The sequence below is a fragment of the Schistocerca gregaria genome, chromosome 2 (genome assembly GCF_023897955.1).
Source record: "Schistocerca gregaria isolate iqSchGreg1 chromosome 2, iqSchGreg1.2, whole genome shotgun sequence".
Classification (NCBI taxonomy): domain Eukaryota; kingdom Metazoa; phylum Arthropoda; class Insecta; order Orthoptera; family Acrididae; genus Schistocerca; species Schistocerca gregaria.
The window spans coordinates 64,759,632-64,786,110 of record NC_064921.1 but is presented as its reverse complement, the minus strand read 5'-3'; the positions used below and the strand labels follow the sequence as shown (position 1 = coordinate 64,786,110).

Genomic DNA, 26,479 nt, shown 5'->3' with positions numbered 1-26,479 from the left:
AAGGATCATTGAGTCAGTTTTCTGCGAGGTAAAAGCGAGTCTGGTGATAGATTATCATCCCACTGGTCACACGCGTGCGGAAGTGTCGTTGCATGGCGAAAATGCATGAACTAAGACACTAATGGTTACCGCAGTCGTCTTATTACCCTCATTTCCCTTCATCAGATTTCCATCGGTTCTCGAAACTTAATGGAAATTTTCGTCAAGCGAAGAAATGATAGCCGAAGTTGACGTGTATTTTGCAGGCCTTGAGGAATCTAATTTTCGATATGGGGTCAAGGCACTGCAATATAGCTGGAGTAATGTGCAGGGAAGCAAGATTGAAAAACTAAAAAGATCACTGAGTTAGTCGTTTTTTTCTATTTCGTCCCGAGAACTTCCCACACTACCCTCACAGGAAAAAAGCACTCGGTGCGGTCGCTCACCTGGTGAAGACGTCCGGGTAGTGCGTCCTGGCGAAGGCCTTCTCCAGCTCCTCCAGCTGGAACGAGGTGAAGGTGGTGCGGTAGCGGCGCTGCTTGCGCCGCGGCGCCTCCGCCTCGGCATCCACCTCGTCCAGGTCGTCGTGGTCCGAGGGCGCGCCTCCGCCTCCGCCTGCGGGGGCGGGCGCCAGCGCGGGGGCGGGCGCCGCGCCGCCGCCGCCGCCGCCGCCGCCGCCGCCGCCTCCGTGGTCCGAGTCCCCGTCGCAGTGGCTGGCGGGGGTGGCGCCGGCCGCGGGCGTCGACGACTCGCGACTGCCCTCCGAGGACGAAGGCGGGGACGGCGCAGGCTCGGGATCTGCCAACACAATCACACTTTGTTACTGTTGCGTCAGAGATTTTGTCTGCTAGCAGTGGTAACATCCGCTTGTAACGTATCGGCCAGACGAGAGGCTTAGCCCCCCAGACCATACACTGATGTCATGGGGTAGTGATTTACACATACATAGATGGTGGCAAGATCACGTACACAAGGTATAAAGCGGGGGTGCATTTGCGGAACTGTCATTTGTGCTGAGATGATTCATGTGAGAAGTTTTCCGACATGATTATGGCAGACGAAAAAAATTGTTCATATGGCACTGAGCACTATGGGAGTTAACATCTGAGGTCATCAGTCCCCTAGACTTAGAACTACTTAAACCTAACTAACCAAAGGACATCACACACGTCCATGCCCGAAGCAGAATTCGAACCTGTGACCGTAGCGGTCGCGCGGTTCCAGACTGAAGCGCCTAGAACCACTCGGTCACAACAGCCGGCTATGGCCGACGAGGGAATTAACAAACCGCGAACGTGGAGCGAGACGCGTGGAATGTTCAGCATCGGAAATCGATTCAATTTTCCGAGTATCACAGCGTCAAGAGTGTGCCGAGGATACTAAATTTCAGGCATTGCCTCTCACCACCCACAACACACTGGCCGACGGTCTTCACTCAACGACGAAGAGCAGCGGCGTTTGCGTAGAGTTATCAGTGCTAACAGACAACCAACGCTACGTGAAATAACTGAAAAAATAAATGTGGAGCGTGCGACGAACGTCTCAGATAGCACAGTACGGCGAGGTTTGGGTTCGATGAGCTATGGCAGCAGATGCGCGACACGAATGTCTTTGCTAACACCACGGCATCGCCCGATGCGCCTCTCCTGGATTGGACCCTACAAGATTGTAAAACCGCGCCCTTATTAGATGAGCCCCGATTTCAGTTTGTAAGAAGTGACGGTAGGTTTCGAATGTGGCGCAGACCCCATGAAACTATGGACCCAATTGCTACCCGTATGCTGCAGACCCATCCAAGTAGTGAAGTACAACAAAATGGATAACATAAAAATTTTCTCCATGAAAAAATAGAGGCATGTGGTAACTTTTACGGTGATTGGTCAGTCGGTAACGAAGTCTGTTAGTCGCAAACAGATATAATAACTCCCATTTTGATATATAAGATACTTAAATATTCGGTCGCTTGGTTGTGTGAAGACTGTAAAGATAGTAAGCTTCTAAGTCAATGCAATGAAAAGGTGCGACCATTTATTTTATATGTTTTGCAACCTATAGATGAACTATATATGTATTTATATATGTAATTAAGTTTGTACAAAAGCCTCAAGTTCTACTCGCACCTCGCACGTGCGCACTCCTTAAAAAAAAAAAAAATGTATTTGTATACATGCTGTCCCGCGAACAGAAATTGTACTCTGTCAGCTCTCGGCCCTTCACTGGTTGATTACAGACGATGAGAAATGTTTCTGCATTCAGAGACTCGAACCCGGTACCTCTTGCAACATTGCGTCGTAGTGAAGGACTTTAGCGTCCTCGATTATGAAGGCAAGTGAGCACCCCGGTGTCAGTGTTGTGTGTGCCGTTGCTGGATGGTCAGTGGAGTCGCTGAGTAGGCTGTGCGAGACGTTCCCCGCCCGTGGCGCTACGCTGCGGCCGTGTATCGCGGATGTGTCGCGGCTGACGTCAGCTCAGCTCCGCTCCGGAAGGCGCGTGGATTCCTGCGTGCCGTGTCACGGCGGCCCATTAGCCGTCCTCCGCTCTGCCCGCCACCAGCTAATGGAGCGCGCTGCGCGGGCCCCTGGCCGCCTTATCGGCCTCTGCCCGGCGCCAACGCCGCTATCGTCGCGGAGAGGACTGTCACCGCGTCCGCGTGTCTGTGCCGCCAGCAGCAGGCCACAGGCCGCAGCAGTGCCGTACTACATAACCTCACCTGCACTGCCACTTCACATACACTCCAGGAAATGGAAAAAAGAACACATTGACACCGGTGTGTCAGACCCACCATACTTGCTCCGGACACAGCGAGAGAGCTGTACAAGCAATGATCACACGCACGGCACAGCGGACACACCACGAACCGCGGTGTTGGCCGTCGAATGGCGCTAGCTGCGCAGCATTTGTGCACCGCCGCCGTCAGTGTCAGCCAGTTTGCCGTGGCATACGGAGCTCCATCGCAGTCTTTAACACTGGTAGCATGCCGCGACAGCGTGGACGTGAACCGTATGTGCAGTTGACGGACTTTGAGCGAGGGCGTATAGTCGGCATGCGGGAGGTCGGGTGGACGTACCGCCGAATTGCTCAACACGTGGGGCATGAGGTGTCCACAGTACATCGATATTGTCGCCAGTGGTCGGCGGAAGGTGCACGTACCCGTCGATCTGGGACCGGACCGCAGCGACGCTCGGATGCACGCCAACACCGTAGGATCCTACGCAGTGCCGTAGGGGACCGCACCGCCACTTCCCAGCAAATTAGGGACACTGTTGCTCCTGGGGTATCGGCGAGGACCATTCGCAACCGTCTCCATGAAGCTGGGCTACGGTCCCGCACACCGTTAGGCCGTCTTCCGCTCACGCCCCAACATCGTGCAGCCCGCCTCCAGTGGTGTCGCGACAGGCGTAAATGGAGGGATGAATGGAGACGTGTCGTCTTCAGCGATGAGAGTCGCTTCTGCCTTGGTGCCAATGATGGTCGTATGCGTGTTTGGCGCCGTGCAGGTGAGCGCCACAATCAGGACTGCATACGACCGAGGCACACAGGGCCAACACCCGGCATCATGGTGTGGGGAGCGATCTCCTACACTGGCCGTACACCTCTGGTGATCGTCGAGGGGACACTGAATAGTGCACGGTACATCCAAACCGTCATCGAACCCATCGTTCTACCATTCCTAGACCGGCAAGGGAACTTGCTGTTCCAACAGGACAATGCACGTCCGCATGTGTCCCGTGCCTCCCAACGTGCTCTAGAAGGTTTAAGTCAACTACCCTGGCCAGCAAGATCCCCGGATCTGTCCCCCATTGAGCATGTTTGGGACTGGATGAAGCGTCTTCTCACGCGGTCTGCACGTCCAGCACGAACGCTGGTCCAACTGAGGCGCCAGGTGGAAATGGCATGGCAAGCCGTTCCACAGGACTACATCCAGCATCTCTGCGATCGTCTCCATGGGAGAATAGCAGCCTGCATTGCTGCGAAAGGTGGATATACACTGTACTAGTGCCGACATTGTGCATGCTCTGTTGCCTGTGTCTATGTGCCTGTGGTTCTGTCAGTGTGATCATGTGATGTATCTGACCCCAGGAATGTGTCAATAAAGTTTCCCCTTCCTGGAACAATGAATTCACGGTGTTCTTATTTCATTTTCCAGGAGTGTATATTTATTTAGCACATGGCCTAGTACTTCACATCAATTAATTTAAGGTGAACCGCCTACTGTACAAACGTATAAACATTGAGAGAGGCGGAAAACGTGCTCAGGTAGTCCACACACTTGTGCAAATTAACTCTGGCATGGTGGAGTAGTGGTTAACGTATCTGCCTTGTGAGCAGAAGACCCACGTTCGAATCCTAGCCTTGGTAGTAATTTTTATTCGTCACTTCAGTCTGCATACATACATCATAGCTTTTTGGGATTTGAAAAGGTGTCTGCAACTATATAGCTTCATTTGATTAGAACAAGCATTTAGTATGCATATCAAGCCCGCACCGTTGGCCGTGCGGTCTAACGCACTGCTATCCGGGCGGGAAGGAGCGCCTGGTCCCCGGCAGGAATCCGCCCGGCGGACTTGGGTCGAGGTCATGTGAGCCGGCCAGTCTGTGGATGATTTTTAGGCGGTTTTCCATCTGCCTCGGCGAATGCGGGCTGGTTTCCCTTATTTCGCCTCAGTTACACTATGTAGGCGATTTCTGCGCGAACAAATTCTCCACGTACGCGTACACCACCTTTACTCTACCACGCAAACATAGGGGTTACAGTCGTCTGGTGTGAGACGTTCCCTGGGGGGTCCACCGGGAGCCGAACCGCACAATAACCCTGGGTTCGGTGTGGGGCGGCAGAGGGGTGAAGTGGACTGCGGTAGTCGTCGTGGGGTTGTGGACCACTGCTCCTGTGGCGGGGACGGAGCGTCTGCGTCGTTTCTAGGGCTTCGGTTAACATACAATACAATACAATACAATGCATTTAAAGCGTACAGACTGACAGACTAAGACGTTATGACCACCTGTTTAATAGCGTGTTGTTCCACTTTTCAAACACAGTACAATTCTGCTTGGTCTGGAGTCTACAAGTCCTTAACCTGATTCCAGAAGTATGCGGCACCAGATGTCTACCTACAGGGTAAGCAATTCCCGCAAATTACAGAATGATGGTTTACGGCTGCGCAGGTGCCGTCCGATATGTGTTCCAATGGGTACAGATCAGGCACATTTGCTGACGAATACATCAATGTGAGTACACTAAAATGCCCCTAAAACTTTTGCAGAATGGTTCTAACCTTGCAAAGCGGACAGTCATCCTGCTGGCAGATTACATCGCCACAGGGGGAGACTTGAAGCACGAACCGGTGCAGGTGGTCCCCGTAGTTCACTGCTGTCATGTTGCCTTCGGTAGATCCCATGGAAGCCCACCTCAGTCTGCCCCAAAGCATAATAAGGCCCTCACTGGCCGGCATCTATGGTGCAGTGCATGTTCCCTGCAGCCATTCGCCTGGATAACGGCGTGCGAGGACCCCTACCATCGACTTGTTTTAACAAGAAATGCGGTTCCTACGACAGGAGACACGCTTCTACTGATCCACAGCAAAAACTCAGTGATGCTTTGCCAATTGCAATCATAGCACACGATATCGTTAGGTCAACACAGCCGGCCGCTGTGGCCGAGCGGTTCTAGGCGCTTCAGTCTGGAACCGCGCTATCGCTACGGTCGCAGATTCGCTTCCCACCTCGGGCATGTATGTGTGTGATGTCCTTCGGTTAGTTAGGTTTAAGTAGTTCTAAGTACTAAGCGACTGATGACCTCAGATGTCAAGTCCCGTAGTGCTCAGATACAATTGAACCTTTTTACGTATTGACATAGAGAGCTATGGCAGAATACGGCACTACGATCGGTACGCCTATAGAAGACAACAAGTGTCTGGCCCAGCCGTAAGATCGGTTACTGCTGCTAAAATGGCAGGTTATTAAGATGTGAGTTTGAACGTGATGTTATAGTCGGCGCACGAGTGATGGGGCACAGAATCTCCGAGGTAGCGATGAAGTGGGGATCTTCCGGTACGATCATTGCACGAGTGTACCCTGAATATCAGGAATCCGGTAAAACATGAAACAGCCAACATCGTTGCTGCCGGAAGAAGATCCTGCAAGAACGGGATGACTGAAAAGAATCGTCAACAAGTGCAACCCTTCCGCAGATTGCTACAGATTTCAATGCTGGGTCATCAACAAGCGTCAGCGTGCTAACCATTCATCATTGATACGGGCTTTCGAAGTCGAAGGCCCACTAGTGTACTCTTGATGACTGCACGACACAAAGCTTTACGGCTCATCTGGTTCCGTCAACACTGACAATGGACTGTTGATCAAATGTTCAAATGTGTGTGAACTCGTATGGGACCAAACTGCTAAGGTCATCGGTCCCTAGACTCACACACTACTTAAACTAACTTAGACTAACTTACGCTAACAACAACACACACACCCATGCCCGAAGCCAGCCGTTGTGGCCGAGCGGTTCTAGGCGCTTCAGTCCGGAACCGAGCTGCTGCTACGTTCGCAGGTTCGAATCCTGCCTCGGGCATGGATGTGCGTGCTGTTCTTACGTTAGTTATGTTTAAATAGTTCTAGGTCTAGGGGACTCATGACCACAGATGTAAAGTGTCACAGTGCTCAGAGCCATTTCAACCATTTCTTAACCCATACCCGAGGGAGGATTCAAACCTCCGACGAGAGGGGCCGCGCCGTCCGTGACATGACGCCTCAATCCACGCGGCCATTCCGCCCGGCGAGCGTTAATGACATGGAAACATGTCGCCTGGTAGGATGAGTCTCGTTTAAAATTGTATCAAGCGGATGGACGTGTACAGGTATGGAGACCATGAACCCATGGACCCTGCTTGTCAGCATGGGAGTGTTCAAGATGGGGAGGTTCTGTAATGGTGTGGGACGTGTGCAGTTGGAGTCATATGGGACCCCTGATACGTCTAGATACGACTCTGACAGGTGGCACATACGTAAGTATCCTATCTGATGACCTGCATCCGTCCATGTCCATTGTGCATTCCAACGGTCTTGGAGAATTCCAGTAGGATAAGACGTTCAGAATTGATACAGAGTTGAGAATACCTGGGATGCCTCCCAATGTACTGTTCAGAAGAGATCTCCATCCCCTCGTACTCTTACGGATTTATGGACAGCTCTGCAGGAATCATGGTGTCAGTTCTCTCCAGCACTACTCCAGACATTAGTCGAGTCCATGTGATCTCATGTTGCAGCCCTTCTGCGTGATCGCGGGGCCCTGTAAGATATTAGGCAGGTTTACCAGTTACTTCTTTTTCCCTCTTCAGTGTAGGAGGATAGAAGTGAGATGTATGAGACATAATACAGTGTCCCGTAACACAAAGAAAAAACAAAGGAAAGGAGATATGGCTCATAATATTAAAGGCTGCAAAGCTCACTTGTCGTGAACGGCAGTTATTACCGGCCGACTCAGCCTTCCATATTACAGCCATTGTTCGATACGCTCAGTAAGTTTACCTAATAGGCGAATCATTGGCTGAGAGTGCAGTAAAACGATGTTTTCCGACAGAAGTGCCGACAACCTCAGCGATGTCGGCTGCGGCAACTCGGCCGCAATCCGCGATACGGTCACGAGCGGCGGCGTGCAGTCGTGCGACCGCAGCGTCACGCCGCGGCCCGCGATAGAGCCGTCAGCGGGGCAGGTAGCAGGCACCAGCAGGTAGCAGGTGGCTGTGGGGCGGCCACAGCGCCGGCCGCGCCCCGCCGGCGGAAGGGCCCGCTGCCCGCTGCCCGCTATCTGCCGCGGCCGGCCCGCCGTAATGCCAGAGTCGTGTACGCGGCCGACTCGGATTAATTGTCGCCGCCAGCGTCCGCTTTCCTCAGTAAAAGCATTTCGTGTCAAATTATCTCGTCCCCGTGAAGTTCCGAGCTCCGGGTTTTGCTGTGTCCGCTGGTCGGTATTTCGACCGAGGAAGGCTTTCTCGACAACACGAAATGGATTGCAGAAGAAGAGAAGAAGAAATAGTCGATGAGTTTAGATATTTCGGCAACTGACGATGGCAGAAGTGGAGACGATACACACTACAGACTGCCAATAGTAAGAGAAGCGTTACTGAAGAAAAAAGGAATCTGTTAATGTCGAATATAAATTTAACTGCCAGAATGCCGTTTCTGGAGGCATTTGTCTCGACTGGCCTTGTATGAATGTTAAACTCAACGATAAACGATTCAGGCAAAAAGAGAATAGAAGCTATAGAAAGCAGTGGTACATGAGAATGCTGAAGATAAGATAGGTACATCGAATAAGTAATGAAGACGTACTGAGTCGAATTTACGAAAAAAGAAATTTGTGTCACAGCTTGTCTAAAAGAATATATGGAGCCATACGTGCAGTTGATTCTGAACTAGTAATGTACCGCCTTTTAGCAGTTTATTCGTTTGGACTGACAACGAATGTTGGGTACCATGTTGCGGGCTACTTAGGTCTTATGATATATATGAGTGCGTGCTGTTTTTTCTTGCCGGCCGGTGTGGCCAAGCGGTTCTAGGTGCTACAGTCTGCAAACGCGCGACCGCTACGATCGCAGGTTTGAATCCTGCCTCGGGCATGGATGTGTGTGATGTCCTTAGGTTAGTTAGATTTAAGTAGTTCTAAGTTCTAGGGGACTGATGACCTCAAAAGTTAAGTCCCATAGTGCTCAGAGCCATTTGCACCATTTTTTTTCTTTGTCTGTTCTTTCGACATGTCGGGAATCTCAAAGTAGTTACCATGGAAGACAGGGACAGGGGTTGTGGATTGGCGCCGCTAGGTGGAAATGAGGGTCGGCTGAGGCGTGTATTGATTATTTGTTGCTAAGAAGTGAAGCGTGTTTTCACAACCGCTTACCATTCGAGTGAGTCTCATGAACTAACAGCTCGAAATAATTTTCAGAGAATGCGTTTAGCATTATTTCGAATGATGTTTTATGCCTACCTTCAGATGAAAAAATGTATTTTCAGCAACATACTGAGGATAAATTGAAGTCACTACCAACTATAATCGAACGAGTCGGGTACATGTTTGAAACTAGACTCAAGTTTTCTTTGAACCTTTCAGCAATTGTATCATCTGAGTTGGGAGGTCGGTAAAAGTATCCGATTATTATTTTATTCCGTTTGCCAAGTATGACCTCTACCCATACTGACACACAGGAACTATCTACTTCAACTTCACACGAGGTAAAGTACCTCTAATAGCAACAAACACGCGACCACCAACTGTATTTAGCCTACACTTAATGAATACGGTTAGTTACTTCCCAAAAATTACGGCTGAGATTACCTCTGGCTGTAGCCAGCTTTCAGTGCCTATAACGATTTGAGCATCAGTGCTTTCTATTAGCTCTTGGAACTCTGATATTTTTCCAACACAGCTACAATTTAGAACCGTTATACGGATGGTTCCTGTATCTAACTACTTCCAGTGTTCGACCTGCACCCATTGACACTGAAGCCCTTTTTGTGTTACTCCGAAACCCTCAAACCTAAAAAACTCCCAGTCCACGCCACGCTGTCCCTGTTTCTCGTGTAGCCGCCTCCTACGTATAACGGACCCCTTGACCTATTTAGCGGAACCCGAAACCCCACTACCCTATAGTGCAAGTCGAGGAATCTGCAGCCTTCACAGTCGCAGAACCGTCAGCGCCTATGATTAGTAGCCTCTAATCGGCTCTGTTCCAGAGGTCTGCAATCTGTCCTGTCGACTATGCTGCAAATGATGAGCTCTGCTTCGTCTCGCAAGTAAGACTGGTAGCCTTTACCACTTCTCGAAACCAGAGACAATCGCTTCCAATCCAAAGCGACACATATCACTGTACCGACGCGAGCCACCACCAGCAGCTGGCTGCAGCCTGTGCTCTTTATGCATCCAGAAGGACCCTTATTACGTCTGGAATGACTCCACACGGTATGCACACAGAGTGTACACTGGCTTTCTTCCCGTCCTTGGCAGCCATGTCCCTAAGGGACCCCAAAAACAGTGGAGCTCCCAACTACCAATAATCCCATCCTCTTTGATTGCCCGGATCTTGCAGGATGAGAGGTTCCCTCTGCAACAGGACATGCGAGTGCATCTGGCTGAGGGACAATGCCAGCCACAAACAGCAGCAGGAACCTGTTTGTCACACTAACTGCAGAGACCTTACGTTAAGTCCCCTTTCGCCACTTGCCACGCCCCGAGGCGACCTCCCACTCGATCAAAGAGAGGGGTCAACATCAGTGCGAGCAGTAACTATGATGGCCACCAGTGCAGACTGATCGGATGACTCGTGAGTCAAGCTGGACGTCTGTTGGATACCAAAAGCTGGCCCATAACTGTGATGCCCACCCACTGCAGCTTCAAGCTGTGTAACCGAAGCCATCACAGCCTGGAGCTGAGAGTGAAGTGAACTCGGCTCGAATCCCCAGCAGCAGTCACAGTCCCCATCCATACTAAAGACTGTGAAAAACTACACTACACTTTCAGATTACACCTTATGATACAGTTACATTTCACCTGAGGTGTGTTTTTCAGTGCCACGATACCCACTGTGATCTGACACCAAAAAGATTAAATACAGCTAAATAACTTCTTGAGTCCCAAGAAGAAACAATAAAAAGCAAAAGTTTTTCAGATTTTATTTTCCAGTTTGTCGCCCCCGTGGCTGTATTTGTGGCTTGACCAGCTGCCATCCAGGAAAAAATGCCCATTCACACACCCCTGCTGTCAACAATACACCAGACAGTATTTTCCACTGCACAAGTAGAAACGACAAACCACAAGCAGCTGAGTAAGGCAAGACATAAAAGAAAAGATTCTCCACTAAGAAGTAAACAAAAACGCTGATTTCCTAAATATAAGCAGAAGCCACTGAAAGAAAAAAAGCATTTACATGCTCACGTTGCCATAGTCTGCAGGGCTGTGCGCACATTCGTAGTGCTAAGTGAAATACAGATAAAAGCTGAGTGCACAGTATGATTGTACACTGCGTAAATTATGATTTCAGAGTTGTTCCAGTTTGAGGGTGTTATAATTCTTAAATCAGTTACGCTACATATCCACCTTTCAATTTTCGAAAGACTGCTTTTCAAATGGTGTATTTCTCTGAATCATAATTTCTTTGAAGTTATATAAAAGCGGTGCAGTAAGCACTACTGTATAAAAACCACCATTATTATAGGATTACAACATTTTACATATTTCATTGTAATTAAGCAATTTATTATTATTGGTGTTCACTATATCCATTTTAGACGACTAACTGCAACCAAACACTGCAGCTAAATACTGTGTACGTGTGTGTACAACCTGGAAAACGTGCTTTATCGGTAATAATTTGCCATGGATACCACTCGACATTGCACTGTATGTAATTAATATATAACAACCTTTTAGTTTCGCAGCAGCGTCTAGCTGCACATGGTCCAGAAAAGCACCACCAACTTATGATGAGCCAGGAATGGCTTGGAAACTAGTTAATGGTGTAGAAACTAAACTGAGTCAAAAAAAGTAAAAAAAAAACAGTTTGCATAATATAGCCAAAAAGTCACCAACTTATTTTTATTATTAAAATTTTAGGCATATCTGGCACTTTAAAAATGGAGCATGCAAGTTATAATTAGAGGCGAAACGCAAAAGAAGACGAACTGTGACCCTACCACAGCCGAAACTGGAATACGATACGTGCTCGGAAGTAACTTGGATGAGACAGAAAAAGCTTTAAGCCGCTCATGGCTGTTGAACCCCTTAATGTTGTGGAAACCCCGAATTGCTAAAGTTCTACTTCCGTGGTTCTTCCTGACAGAAAGCGCAAATGCAGACACTTATGTATATTTATTCAGAGCACGTAACACCGGAAAATATGTGTACACGGTGCTCTTGTAGCGGCTTTGTTGATTACGAAAGTGGAAAATCCAGAACGTAAAACTGCGGTGTTAAAAAAGTCTTCCACTACTAAGATATATGTCCATATATTCACGACGACTACTATCGTGATACTTCGTATTAGTTATTTAGGTCACCCAAAAGAAGCTAGCATTCTAACGCCGAATAATTATATAAGCTTCTTCTCGTATAATAAGACGTACACTATGTTGTCAAAAATATACGAAACCTTGAAAAACATACGTTTTTCGTATTAGGTGCACTGTGCTGCCACCTACTGCCAGGTGCTCCATATCAGGACCTCAGTAGTCAGACATTGTTAGAGAGCAGAATGGGGAGCTCCGCGGAACTCACCGAGTTCGAAAGTGATCACTTCTGATATACGTCTCTCGTGGTCGTACGGTAGCGTTCTCGCTTTCCGCGCCCGGGTTCCCGGGTTCGATTCCCGGCGGGGTCAGGTATTTTCTCTGCCCTGTGATGACTGGGTGTTGTGTGATGTCCTTAGGTTAGTTAGCTTCAAGCAGTTCTAAGTTCTAGGGGACTGATGTTGAGTCCCATAGTGCTCAGAGCCATTTGAACCAAACATACGTCTCTACGCGAGATTTCCACAGTCCTAAACATCCACTATTTCCGATGTGGTAGTAAAGTGGAAACGTGAAGGGACTCGTACAGCACAATAGCGTACAGGCCGACCTCGTCTGTTGGCTGACAGAGAGCGCCGACAGTTGAAGAGGATCGTAATGTGTAATGGGCAGACATCTATCGAGACTGTCACACAAGAATTCCAAACTGCACCAGGATCCACTGCAAGTACTATGACAGTTAGGCGGGAGGTGAGAAAACTCTGATGTCATGGTCGAGCGGGTGTTCATAAGCCCATAAATGCCAAACGACGCCTCGCTTGGTGTAAGGAGCGTATACATTGGACGATTGGACAGTGGAAAAACGATGTTGGAGTGACGAATCATAGTGCACAATGTCGTGATCCGATGGCAGGGTGCGGGTATGGCGAAAGCCTGGTGAACATCATCTGCCAGGGTGTATAGTGCCAACAGTAAAATTCGAAAGCGGTGCTGTTATGGTGTGGTTATGTTTTGCATTCCTTGTTGTTTTGCGTGGCACTATCACAGCACAGGCCTACATTGACGTTTTAAGCTACCTTCTTACTACGCACTGTTGAAGAGCAGTTCGGATATGGCGATTGCATCTCTCAACGCGATCGAACACCTGTTCATAATGCACAGCCTGTGACGGAGTGGTTGCGCGACAATAACATCCCTATAATGGACTGGCCTGCACAGAGTCCTGACCTGAATCCTACAGAACACCTTTGAGATGTTTTGGATAGCAGGCTTCATGCCAGGCATCGATCGGCATCGAGCCGGCCGCAGTGACCATGCGGTTCTAGGCGCTACAGTCGGGAACCGTACGACCGCTACGGTCGCAGGTTCGAATCCTGCCTCGGGCATGGTTGTATGTGATGTCTTTAGGTTAGTTAGGTTCAATTAGTTCTAAGTTCTAGGCGACTGATGACCTCAGAAGTTAAGTCGCATAGTGCTCAGAGCCATTTGAAACATTTGATCGGCATCGATATCTCTCCTCAGTGCAACTTTCCATGAAGAATTGGTTGCTATTCCCCAAGAAATTTCCAGCACCTAATTGAACGTATGCCTGCGAGACTAAAAGTTGTCATCAAGGCTGAGGTTGCGCTAACACCATATTGAATTCCAGCATTACTGATGGTGGGCGTCACGAACTTGTAAGTCATTTTAAGCCAGGTGTCCTGATACTTTTAGTCACATAGCGTATATCTTCTTTCTATAAGTTTCTCTTTATTTCTCTACCAAAATGATAAAACAAACAAGCTTGTCTACAGCGACATTTTATCCAGAAAATAAATAAGTTTTACAGTTTTGAATCCGCTTACTGGTGCAATATTTAGTCGCTGTTTATGCCAAGAAATGTGTGGTGATGCAAGTCTGAGAAAACTATGCCTAAAACACCAGTGCCAAACGCTGTAATACCTGGAAAAGATATAGGCAGAAGACAGTTCCGGATGTAAACAAAAATCAGACAAATGATGATATATTAAATTAATGAAACTAAATGGGCATGGCACGATCAGTTAGCATTTCTACTAGCTGCAAAGACATTTTTTAACACCTTAAGTATTTATGGAGTATTTTAACACCTTATTTTAGTTTGTCATTAGATTGTTTTTACAGCTGCTACACATAACATCACGAAGAATATGTTGGCCTGGTGTACGAAGACGTGCTGGAAAGCAATGCCTGCGAATTTTGTTACTCTGTTCTTCATATAGACTGAGGCATCATATGTCATGCATATTAGTCTGCACTTCGCTGACACAAGTTGCAATACACTGCTGCTAGGGTGCTCCGCATTGTAGCAGACAATATAGAAGTGTGTAACCAAACAATGTCGGTTCGTGAGAAACAACGTGCTATAATCTAGTTCCGAATTGGAAGAGTTCGTCCACACGAAGAGCATCTTCTCCTTCAGCATGAAAATGACAAAGCGCACTCAAGCGCTGCGACTCTGAAACACTTTAAAGAGAATTCACACTAGAAATTCGGAAGCGTTACTTTTCCGCTCGCACTCTCATGTTTCTTTTGTGTTTACTGTGCTTGATGCTGCGCCTCCTTGAAGCCAGACGGCTTTCCTTTTCTCAGTTAGCGTAGAGGCAGGCATTGCAGTCAAATTGACAATACCATGCCTGTGCACATTGATTATGTTACGTCTCTATTCTAATAAGTGTAAGTTATGGGAATGTTTTCTCTCTTATTTAATCCAAATAATCATTCCGAACAACGACAGTCTACGACTAAGGTTTTTTTTTTCTTTATTCTCCTCTTCGGCTACGTTGAGATAATAGCGATTTAAACCTGTCATCTGGATTACTGTCATTTTTACGATCAAGAATAATAATTAATATTGTTATATCTTTCCTCGATTTATTATTATTTTTTTTTACAACTACGTGTATCTAAGACTTTCCGAATTTTATATCAGTATTTGTATGCAGACACTGGCAGTGGCCACAGGATTCAGTTTGTTTCAACAAGCAGTTGCTAAAGATTCCACGGAATTCGTGCGCCACCACCTACTAAAAAGATTCCCTTCTTTATCTGGATTTTATGGAGACAGAAGCTTCTTTTATGCATGAAATGTATAAATTAGAGCAAGTGGAAAGGAAGAAGGCCGAAAAGAGATAAAGTGCCGAGGCGTTAGGTAGGAAAGGAGCAGCTCAGGAGAAACCTCTTGGACAGTTGAAAAGGAAGAGAGTAATCTCGGATATGCTGTTTAGAGGAAATTATAACACCATCAAAAATTTCGCTGTACAAAGTAACTACCGATGGACACGGCAGATAGGCAGCGACACGCAGCCAGGCTACTACGCGACTTCCACGACAGGAGTTCCCAGTAGATAAAAGCTACTGAGGTTTTTTAATTGCGCCTTCTTACGAAACGCTAGCGCTCACATAATTACTTAATTATGACAGATTAGCAAGCGCTACTCGGGCCTGTTGATAGCGGATGTTCATCGATGTCGGCGACTTCGGAACAGCGATGATAATAGCCCGCTAATTGCTACAAATCCAGCGCGGGGGTATCCGGGCGCCATCTGTGCCGCTCTTGGCTGGCAGGCAGGGAGCGCGCTCTGTGACGCACTGGATGGCGACACAGACCGTTTCCTTTGTCTGCGACCACGCCCTCCGACAGGGCGAACCGCGGCGAGCGCAGCTTGGGCTGCACCTAATAACGAAGCGTCCGGTGAAAGCACAGCCTCTGCACGCCTTCCTGTTGACTTGACGCCCTCAAAGTACCGTATTTAAATTATTGTGTAACCTATCAGTCAGTAGGTACTAAAGTGCCATTTTTATACACTGTCCAGTCATATTAGTGCACCCACTTGTCATAAGCCTGAATAACCACCTTTTGCAGGGCGGACCGCTGCAGAACTTGTAGGACGAGAGCCAGTGATGTTCTGGAAGGTAGCGACAGAGATGTGGAGCCACCTCAACTCCAGTGACGTGCGAAGCTGCGCAAGGTTTCTCGACTGAAGATCTGGGGCGCGAAGAGCCCGATCGAGGTGATCCCACGGGTTCTCGATTGAGTCTAATTGCGGTGAGTGTGGTGACCATGGGGGTACGATAAACTCATTCTGGTGCTCTTAGAATAAAGCACGTACAGTGCGAGCCGTGTGACGCGTTGCTAGTAGATGGTCCCGTGCCGAGGAAAAAGAAACTGCATGTAAGGATAGACATGGTTCTCAAGAATAGACGCATACTTGTACCGATCCATTGTGCCTTCCAGAATGATAAAAGCACACAGGGAATGTCCTGAGGCCTGGAGGCTTTCGACGATTATTGCGAGGTGCTTCGTTTCAGACGTTTCACGCCGTACACGCCAACGGACATCTGTCCGATTTCCTCAATTGCTAGTACTACCACCTATCGTTTGTGAGTGGTTATTGGACGTTGACTTCACATTAATGTGAGTGGACCGTGTACTTCGTATACTTCATAGTAATAGTAATAATAAGAAGAACAGAAGGAAAATAACGAAAATGAGAATATATCACGCAATGCACGAATATAGGAAAAAGCAGGATGAGGTCGTCAAAACAACCCACCAGACATTGGGACAGCCGTATCAATTAAATAAAGACGTTCCTCTAACTACAGATGAGATAACCTCACTGTTTTAGAAAATAGAACATACAAAATTTACTGGAACCGCAGATTAACAACAGGCGAAACGATCCAGTGCAATCGACTTGACCTGACAGTGATCAATAAGATAGAGCGAGTCACCCTCGCTATAGTGAATCCGGCGTAACGAGCACCTGTTAATTAGCAAATCACATACAATGAGAAACATCACAAATACAGGGAACTCACAGATAAGATAAAATCCATGGGAAACAGAAGACTGCGTACATCGTTACCACTGCATACAACGCTCTTGTGGTAGGGTGTGTGCAAAATGACCTCACCCATAGCGTGGAGACGACGTGGAAGACGAGAGGACAACGGTTGAGGTGGTTGATCGCAAGCGAGTTATTCAAGAAACCTTCGATCACTATCGGTGTTAGAGTCTCTTCATATGAAAAAAATCCATGTATAAAATATGCAGAAAAAGTAATGACCCAGAAAAAAATTCTTACTGTGAACGTTGCTGCAGCATATTAAGAAAAAATGTTACAAATCCAGAAGTGTGCACATTTGGCCACAATTTGTAGATCAGTTAATAAAATGAAATCAATACCGAATATTGTTAATAGAGAGAAACAGAAAGAATGGCGTTATTTCTGTCAAAGGGAATGGGTGCATTATAAAAGAAAGTTTTTGTGTAGCATATATTTTTAGTAATTATTTTTGAAAATATTTGAATCCGCTAAGATTATTTGATCATCTGCAGAGTGTATTTATAACTTTAGTACTAAGCCTACAATGGTGCACTAATTAATTCTGTCATCATTTAATACATACATACACGACGTCATGAAGACATGGCAGAATAAAGTAGTGCACCATCATACGCTGAATAATAAAGTTGTATATACACTGTTGTTATATCATTAAATATTCTTAGCGGACTCAGGAGATAAATTAAAGAGAGCAGTTTAGTCGTTGCACGAGGTGGAAAATGATTATAATATGACCAAATCTAACACTAAGATAATGACATTCCATGGTAAAGAGCATTTAAGGATTAAAATAATAATTGACAATAAGCCGCTACAACAAATGTAAACTTTTAAATACCTGGGAGGTGAGGTCTCATGTATCACATGCAATGATCAAGAATAAAGAGTGCAAAAGTTCCAACATTTGGTAGGTACTACAAGTCTCACTCTCCTCAAGAAAGTTAGCAAAGAGACAGAACTAATTTTTTATAATATGATGGCAGTGCCAGCTGTGGGCTAGAGACTTGGACGGTAACTGCCAGTCAAAGGGGGAAGACTGAGACAGTAGAGCTGAGAGTCCCAAGACCTGTAGCTGGTTACAGACTCATAGATCCGACAAAAATAATGAAATAAGGAATGAACTCTTTGTCAAAAGCATACTTCAGAAAACAGGGGAGTACAGAAAGGAATGGGATGTACACGTCCAAAGGGTGCCAGAAGAATTAATGCCTAAAATAATGTCAAATGTACACCTGAAGGGAAAAGGAATTTTGCGCTTCTAAGAAGTGATAGAAAGACCAGCTATAACCTACTTGAAATTGGAACAGACACGGATGCCTAATCCAAAACTGGATATGATGATGAAAAATAAGTGAGAAAATTGCTGCACAGGCCGCAAGTGGCGCATCGGGACCATCCGACCGCTGCGTCATCCTTAGCTGAGGATGCAAATAGGAGGGGGGTGTGGTCAGCACACCGCTCTCCCGGTCGTTATGATGGTTTCTGTGGCCGGAGCCGCTACTATTCGGTAAATTGGCTCCTCAAATGGCTTCACGAGGCTGAATGCACCCCGAAAAATGGCAACAGTGCATGGCGCCCCTCATGGTCACCCATCCAAGTGCCGGCCACGGCCGACAGTGTTTAAGTTCGGTTATCTGACGGGAACCGATGTATTCACTGCGGCGAGGCCATTCCCATGTATCCAATAAGACACTAAAAAATCTTGTGTCACTTCTCAAAGACATTTTCTTGTGCCAGTCAGAATATTCCATTAGAGAAGTCAAGTATTTATGGAACACATAATTCAGCAAATGTCTGATTTCGTTCTTATTTCAGAAACAGAATGCAGAAAGTTACCTTAGGCTGTTTGAGTAACACAAAGAGGAACGTTACATCATCTGCATGGTGAGAAATTACATTCGGAGTGCCACAGGGTCGAACATTGACGCACTACTCTGTTCTATGTTCATAATCTACCATTTCATTTGATGCAGGAAGCAAAATCAGTCATGTTAGGAGATTATACAACCATTGTGGTAAAGCCGAGCAAAAAACACCAACAGAGAAAACAGTAAATGACATGGTAGTGCAAGTTATTGAATGGTTTTGGGTGAAAGTGCTATCTTTAAGTTTTGAAAAACTGCAGTTCATCCAGTTTTGTACTGTCAAAAGTGTACCGCCTCCTATTAGCCTAGTACACCAACAAGAAATAATAAGTAGCACAGAAAACTGAATGTTCTTATGTGCACATATTGATGAAAACTTAAACCGGAAAATCCAAATGGTAGGCTCCCTAAGACGTTCACATGAAAGTTACAGTATTTCGTATATTTTCATTCATTGACGTCTTATGAGACAGTATTCCGGACCTTACTTAGCTAAAAAGTATTCATTGCACAAAAGAAAGCAATTAGAATTATGTGAGGAGTTCACACATGTACATCGTGCAAGTATCTCCTTAAGCAGCTAGGAAAATTAACAACAGCATCGCAGCACGTTTATTCACTTATGAAATTTGTTATCAACAATCCATCTAAGTTTGAAAGTAACAGAGATATTCACAGAAACAACAGTAGAAGGGAAAAAGATATGCATTACCCTTAATTAATCAAGCTTTGGCACAAGGGGTTAAATAATCAGTTACAGAAGTCTTTGATAATCTACTCACAGAAATAAAATATCCGACAGACGGTAGAAATGTTTTCAAAATTAGATTATACCATAGTGGAAGTCTTGAGAAGAGATAACAGGTCACAAAAACGAAGACCCATAAATGGCCAGCATGAGTTCCCATGAATATTATTTTTTATCTAGTTGTATATAAGTGTTCAATGTTTGTTCTGTTGGCATGTTCCACATCATACCGTTTATTGTGTACCTGATATATGGAGCAAGTGCCTTAGTAATTATAATCATCAATGAGTCGCTTTAGCTAGATACGAGTCATAGATGAAGAAACGTCTGGACTCTCTTTCTCTTTGAACAGAGCTGTTATCTAGGATAGAGGCGGTATTAAATGGTATCAGTCTCATGTCTCCTGTGGCGACAGTTTTGTGTCCAGTTGTCTTATTTCCGCAACGCTATGCGTTGATGGAGTGTGGGGAAACCGGAGACAAAGAGAATCAAAGCGGCTGTCATCTGGTGCTGTACAAGGATGTTGAAAATTAGGCTAACTGATTCGAAAGGAGGAGGATGAGGGTCTCTGTAGGACAGGCAAGAGAGAAAACATGAGGGAAATCTTAACAAGAAAAAGAAGAAGAAGAGAGAGAAAACGACAGGACTAGTGTTAGGACGTGAAGGAATACCTTCCATTGTACTTGAGGGGGCAGTGGAGGGTAAAAGCAGCAGCAAGTAATTGAGGATGTTGGCTGTAAGTGCTGCTCTGACAAAGGAAAGCCTCCATAGGTCGAAACATGGCGGGTTGAAAATAAAGGGAACCTGTTTTGGCTTAGATACCAGAACTCAATAGTTTCCGAGAAAATGAATGTCAAAGTTTCGAATCCACTTGACCAGTTATTTCGCTCAGCGTGTGTCTGAGTGGGTTGATACACTATGTGATCAAAAGTATCCGCTCACCTGGCTGAAAACTGACTTAAAAGTTCGTGGCGCCCTCCATCGGTAATGCTGGAATTCAGTACGGTGTTGGCCCACCCTTAGCCTTGATGAAAGATTCCGCTCTCGCAGGCATACGTTCAATCAAGTGCTGGAAGGTTTCTTGGGGAATGGCGACCCATTCTTCACCAAGTGTTGCACTGAAGAGAGGTATCGATGTCGGTCGGTGAGGCTTGGCACCAAGTCGGCGGTGCAAAACAACTCGAAGGTATTCTATAGGTTTCAGGTCAGGACTCAATGCAGGACAATCCATCGTCCCAGTTATGTGACTGAATTCGTGATTTTCTGTGAGAGAGTTCACAGCTGGCAGTAGTTGACGGAAAGTCATCGAGTAAAACAGACGTGATTTCTAGCGTTCCCCTAAGTAGTGTTATACAGGTATGTCTTCTGCTGTTCCTTATCTACATAAACGAGTCAAGACAATCTGATCAGTCGTTCTAGATTACTTGTAGATGATGCTGTCGTTTATCGTCTAGTATAGTAAAGTCATCAGAAGATCAAAAGCAACTGCAAAACGATTTAGATAAGATATCTGTATGGTGTGAAAATTTGCAATTGATATTATATAATGGAAAGTGTGACGTTCTCTACATGAGTGCTAAAAGGAATGCGTTAAACTTCGGTTACACGATAAATCAGTCAAATCTAAAGGCCATAAATCAAGTTAAATATCTAGGAATTACAATTACGAACAACGTAAATAGGAAAGAACATACAGAAAAAATTGTAGTGAAGACCAATCAAAGATTGTCTACACTACGCTTTTACGTCCTCTTCTGGCGTGCTGCTGCGCGTTGTGGGATCCTTACCAGATAGGAAAACGGGAGTAAAACCAGAAAGTTCAAAGAAGGGAAGCAAGTTTTATATCATCGAGAAATAGGGGAGAGAGTGTCACGGACATGAAACAGGAACAAGGGTGGACATCGATAAAACAAAGGCGTTTCTCTCTGCAGCAGGACTCTCTCACGAAATTTCAATCACCTACTTTGTCCTCCGAATGCAAAAATATTTTGTAGACGCCGACCTACATAGGTAAAAAGATCATAATAATAAAATAAGGGAAATCAGAGTTCGCAAGGAAATATTTAAGAGTTGCTTTTTCCGACACGCTATTTAAGTGTGGAACGGTAGGAAAATAATGTGGAGGTGCTACGATGAATCCTCTGCCAAGCACTTTTAGCGTGATCTTCAGAGCAGCTGTATAAATATAGAGCAGGTGTCCCTTCTTTCACACTGGCAAGATTCGACTGTATCAGAGGGCTACCGTAGGCGGACTTCCCGTGTGAGATGAAGAGGAGGACACAGGACAGTAATTCGTGGTGGGCCACAACAAACCATTGGGAAGATTGATAGGAAAGAATAGAACGAAAGAAACTCATGCCAGCCTGGTGACTGGTTCACATCTTACGGCAGTAGCGGGTGTGTGACACGGGCGCAGTGGTGTCGAGGCGGCGGCGCCGGGCAGTGTCACGTGACCTTGGACGTTGCCCCCGCGGAGACAATGGAATGCGTCGCCGGCAGTCGGCGGTCGCCGCCGTGTCAGCCCGAGGCGGAAGCGGCGGCGGCGCACCGCGCTGACGTCACAGCCGGCCCGCCACCGCGCACCTAATGAGCCTAATTACCGGCGCACCCCCGCTGCCCGACCTGACAGGGGCGGCCGCTTAATAGCCGAGTCACCGAACGCACCGGGGCGCAAACAAGTTGCCCGAGTGCCAAATGGGCCCGCTTCCTGCCGCCGGCTCCCCGCCTCGTGTCGCGTGCTCACGCCGCGAAACGGCCGCTCGTACCAGCCACTCGCGCCGTGCTAGCCTCCCACTGCCGGGGACAAACAAACACACTCACTCGGTACTCGTTTGCTTACTTGCACAAATACACTGAAGGAATAAAAATTGCAGTACCAAAATCTATTTAACGTGGAGCAATGGAATTTCGGAAACACAATTGTGTAGGCAACATATTTCAGTGATTACCATTGCAAGGTCACAGGTGAAAGCAAGCGCGATGTAAGTCATAGCAAACGCGATATGCCGGTACCCTAATAACCAAGTCTCTGGTTCCAGAATGAGTCTTTTATTCGTCAGCGGAGTGTGCGAAATTTTGGAACTTCCTGTCAGATTAAAAAAGCATACTGGATCTCCAGTTGTGCTACATTTACGTCTTCGTGTACGTACACCGTAAGCAGTATACTGTGCATGGCAGAGGGTACGTTGTACCATTGGTCATTCGCTTAACTGTTCCACTCGAAAACTGAGTGAGGGAGAAACGGCTGATCTATACTTCTGTATGAGCCTTGATTTCTCTAATCTTTTATTCGCGGTTTATAAGCAAGATGTACAATCGTGACAGTAAAATCTTTTCTGCAGTCAGTCGCAAATATCTGTTCTCTCAACTTTCTCAGTAATGTTTCGCGGGAAGAACGTCTCATTCCTTCTAGCAATTACCAATAGGGTTCACAAAGCACATCCGTGACACCTAAGTGATGTTCGAGCCCTCCGGTACCAATTCTAGCAACACGCCTCTGAACTGCTTCGATATCTTCCTTTAATCTGATCCAGTAGGGACCCCAGAGACACTAGCTGTACTCAAGAGTGGGTCCCACAAGTTTTCTGTACGCAATGTAACCACCACAACGTTGAACGCAAGCATACAAACGTGACTGCATTGTGCAGTACACGTGCGGAATGTCAGTTTGTGAGACGGAGTTCCATACCTGTTGCATTTGATCAATATAGGGACAGTTAATGCTGTTTGTCGATGACGCTGAAGTTGTCGTCCGACGATGCTCCATATGTGCTCCACTGGAGACAAATCTGGTGATCGAGGAGGCGAGCGCAACATGTAGACACTCTGCGGAGCATGTTGGGCTTGAAAAGCAGTATATCAGTATCTAAATCTATATGGACACTCTGCAAATCACTTGGTCATCAGTCCCATAGAACTTAGAACTACTTAAACTTAACTAACCTAAGGACATCACACACATCTATGCCCGAGGCAGGATGCGAACCTGCGACCGTAGTGGTCGTTCTTTTCGTGAATCGCTGCTGAAGAAATTTAGAGCACCAGCATTTGAGACTGACTGCAGTACAATTTTACTGCCGCAAACTTTTCACGGAAAGACCACAAAGATAAGATGAGAGAGATTAGGGCTCGTACAGAGGCATATAGGCAGTCATTTTTCTCTCTTTCTGTTTGAGAGTGGAATGGAGAGAAGATACTAGTTGTGGTATGAGGTACCCTCCGCAACCCACCGTATGGTGGATTGCGGAGTATGTATGTAAATGCTCCAATGGACTTGACGTGACGAAAAGTCCGATTTATTGAGATATTAGGTATATCAAGTTTCAAATCAGCGATAGTAGATAGTAGTGGTACAGAGTAGTGAGCGTGTACTGTTGTGCGCTCTCCACTATTCCTGGAGCGCACAGGACACGTTAGGGGGGAAGGGGGGGGGGGGACGGTAGACGCAGACAGACACAGGGGGCGGCCACTGGCGCCAACAATCCGTCTGCTGGCGGCTCAATCAATATCAATCCATCACGGGCGGGGCCGTACAATGGGCGCGTCCTGGGCCCCCCGCCCGTCGCGCTAACAGCACCCTCCGCTGCGGTCCCATTGTGTGGTGTCAGGACCACTCCCTCCCCTCCGGCACACGCCGAGGCTGTGTTTGATCTAGGGCCGCCTTAGGTTCGCTTTCCTTGTATTACTAGCAAATAACCTTGAAATATTCCTTTCTTCCGCGTCACCTAATAGTCCCGTTGTCGTAGTCTGGCGTCCAATCTAGCTAATGCGCGTTTTGCGGGAGAAACTACACTCCGTTCTGAACGATAACATTCAGCGGAATTTAACTGACAGAAATTGAAGGAGTTTGTGACATAAGCGTAAGCTTCGGCAGTTGTAAGAGTCCTGCCGAGTGACACTTCAGCACTGGTGGAATGTGTTGTCGAAGGGCCGCGCGAATTAGCCGCGCGTTCTTAGGCGGCTTGCTACGGTTCACGCGGCTGCTCCCGTCGGAGTCCTCCCTCCTTGTCCTTAACGTAAGCTAGATTAATTAGTGTGTAAGCCTAGGGACCAATGACATCAGCAGTTTGATTCCACAGGAACTTACCACAAAATGGTCCAGAATGAGATTTTTACTCTGCAGCGGAGTGTGCGCTGATATGAAACTTCCTGGCACATTAAAACTGTGTGCCGGATCAAGACTCGAACTCGGGATCTTTTCCTTTCGTGGGCAAGAGCTCTAGCAGCTCAGCTACCCAAGCACTGCTCACCCCCCCCGTCCTCACAGCTTCGTCTCCTAATTTCCAAACTTCGCAGAAGCTCTCCTGCGATCCTTGCAGAACTAGCACTCCTGGAAGAAGGGATATTGCGGAGACATGGCTTAGCCACAGCCTGGGGGATGTTTCCAGAATGAGATTTTCATTCAGCAGCGGAGTGTGCGCCGGTGTGAAACTTCCTAGCAAGTTAAAACTTTGTGCCAGACTCTGGACCTTTGCCTTTGAGCGGGCAAGTGCTCTACCAACTTTCTTTTCTTTTTTTTCATTTTGTTCGGTATTGTTCATTGCATTTGCTCTGGGCGAACGCCACAAGACATCCGTTCAAGTTGATCGTTGATTCCTTTAATCAGTTTTTTTATTGCAGAGGGCAAGCAGCCCCCTGACCGAACACGCTGAGCTACGATGCCGGCCCCATCTTAGCTACCCGAGCACGACTCACACCCCGTCCTCACAGCTTTACTTCCGCCCGTACCTTGTCTCCTACTTTGAAATCTTAGCCGGGCGTGATTCGTGCTTGGTAGAGCACTTGCCCGTGAAAGACAAAGGTCCCGTGTTCGAGTCTCGGTCCGGCACACAGATTTAATCTCCCAGGAAGTTTCACAAAACTGTTGTCGGAGGAGGTAGTTTACAAAATACCTGAATATTGCTCGTCACTGTGATCTGTTCCAGGTGCGATTGAAAGGGAACTACAAGCGATTCAAATAAGAGCTCTGTGTTTCGCCACAGGTTCGAAAGTGTCACGGAGATGCTGATCCAGCTGCTGTGGCAGACGCTGCAAGAGAGGGGTTGGCCATCACGGTGACGTTTATTGTTAAAACCCTGAAATTGTATATTCTTAGAAGCGTCAAAAATTATATTGCTTACTCCTGCGAATATCTAACGGAAAGAACGGTGGTAAAATCAGAGAAAATGGAGTCACACGGGTTCTACTGATTAATTGATAATTTTAAGAATAATGAGAGTAATTACGATGGAAGTATTCTGGCGCTGCACGAGAGGACAACAATAGTGAGTTCGATCGAGAGCGCACGTCTCAGATAGTTTACACACAGCGACGCACAAAGCAGACAGGGAGGCTTACGATTATTCGCATACACGAAAAGACTGTAACGTATAATATCGTATTATTAGTAGATAGTTGTTCGAGCCTTGAAGTTATTTACCTCCTCTTCTTCTTCGAAGACAAATGTTACGGCGCCCATCTTGCTCTGCTTAAATTTCTTGCTTCTCCGAAGTATTACAGATACCGCTAACGCAGACAGAAAGATAAGTTGAAATAAGGAGCTAATAAGTGACATAGATTTTGTACCATAAGACTTAATACATATCAAATTGTTAGTGAACTAAACAAAAATCCACGTCCTCTATCATGGACGGGAGAAGACAGACAGTACAAGATCAATAAAACATCCGACAGCAGTTTTTACAAACATAACAAAATTATTGTTCATCTTTTCTCGCTACCTTCACAGGTTCGGTTGCTATGGGCATACCGCATTTTAATGTTTGCCGTGAACTACTTATGTGAATGAATGGATAAAAATAGACAGAAAAAATAAAACATTTATCCATATAGGTAAACCAGCATAAGTCCTAATACAGAAAGCTTACCAACAATCGTTCTTCCCACAGACCATTCGTGATTGGAAGAGAAGAGGGGGAAAGTGCATTGGTATACAAAGTACCCTCTGTCATACACCTTTTTCTGGTGTCTTGTGGAGTACAGATATGGATATAGATGTGGAAGATGACGCTTGAATCGTG

General features: G+C 46.6%; 1 protein-coding gene across 1 annotated transcript in view; it reads right to left on the bottom strand.

Moving 5' to 3' along the window:
- The window catches only part of LOC126335639 (retina and anterior neural fold homeobox protein 2-like), a 330,502-nt gene that overhangs the window by 115,865 nt on the left and 188,158 nt on the right, over positions 1 to 26,479 (bottom strand). Inside the window, exon 2 of the mRNA XM_049999096.1 lies at positions 426 to 777. Within this exon, the coding sequence (XP_049855053.1) occupies positions 426 to 777 (352 nt within the window). The remainder of the gene's footprint in view (positions 1 to 425; positions 778 to 26,479) is intronic.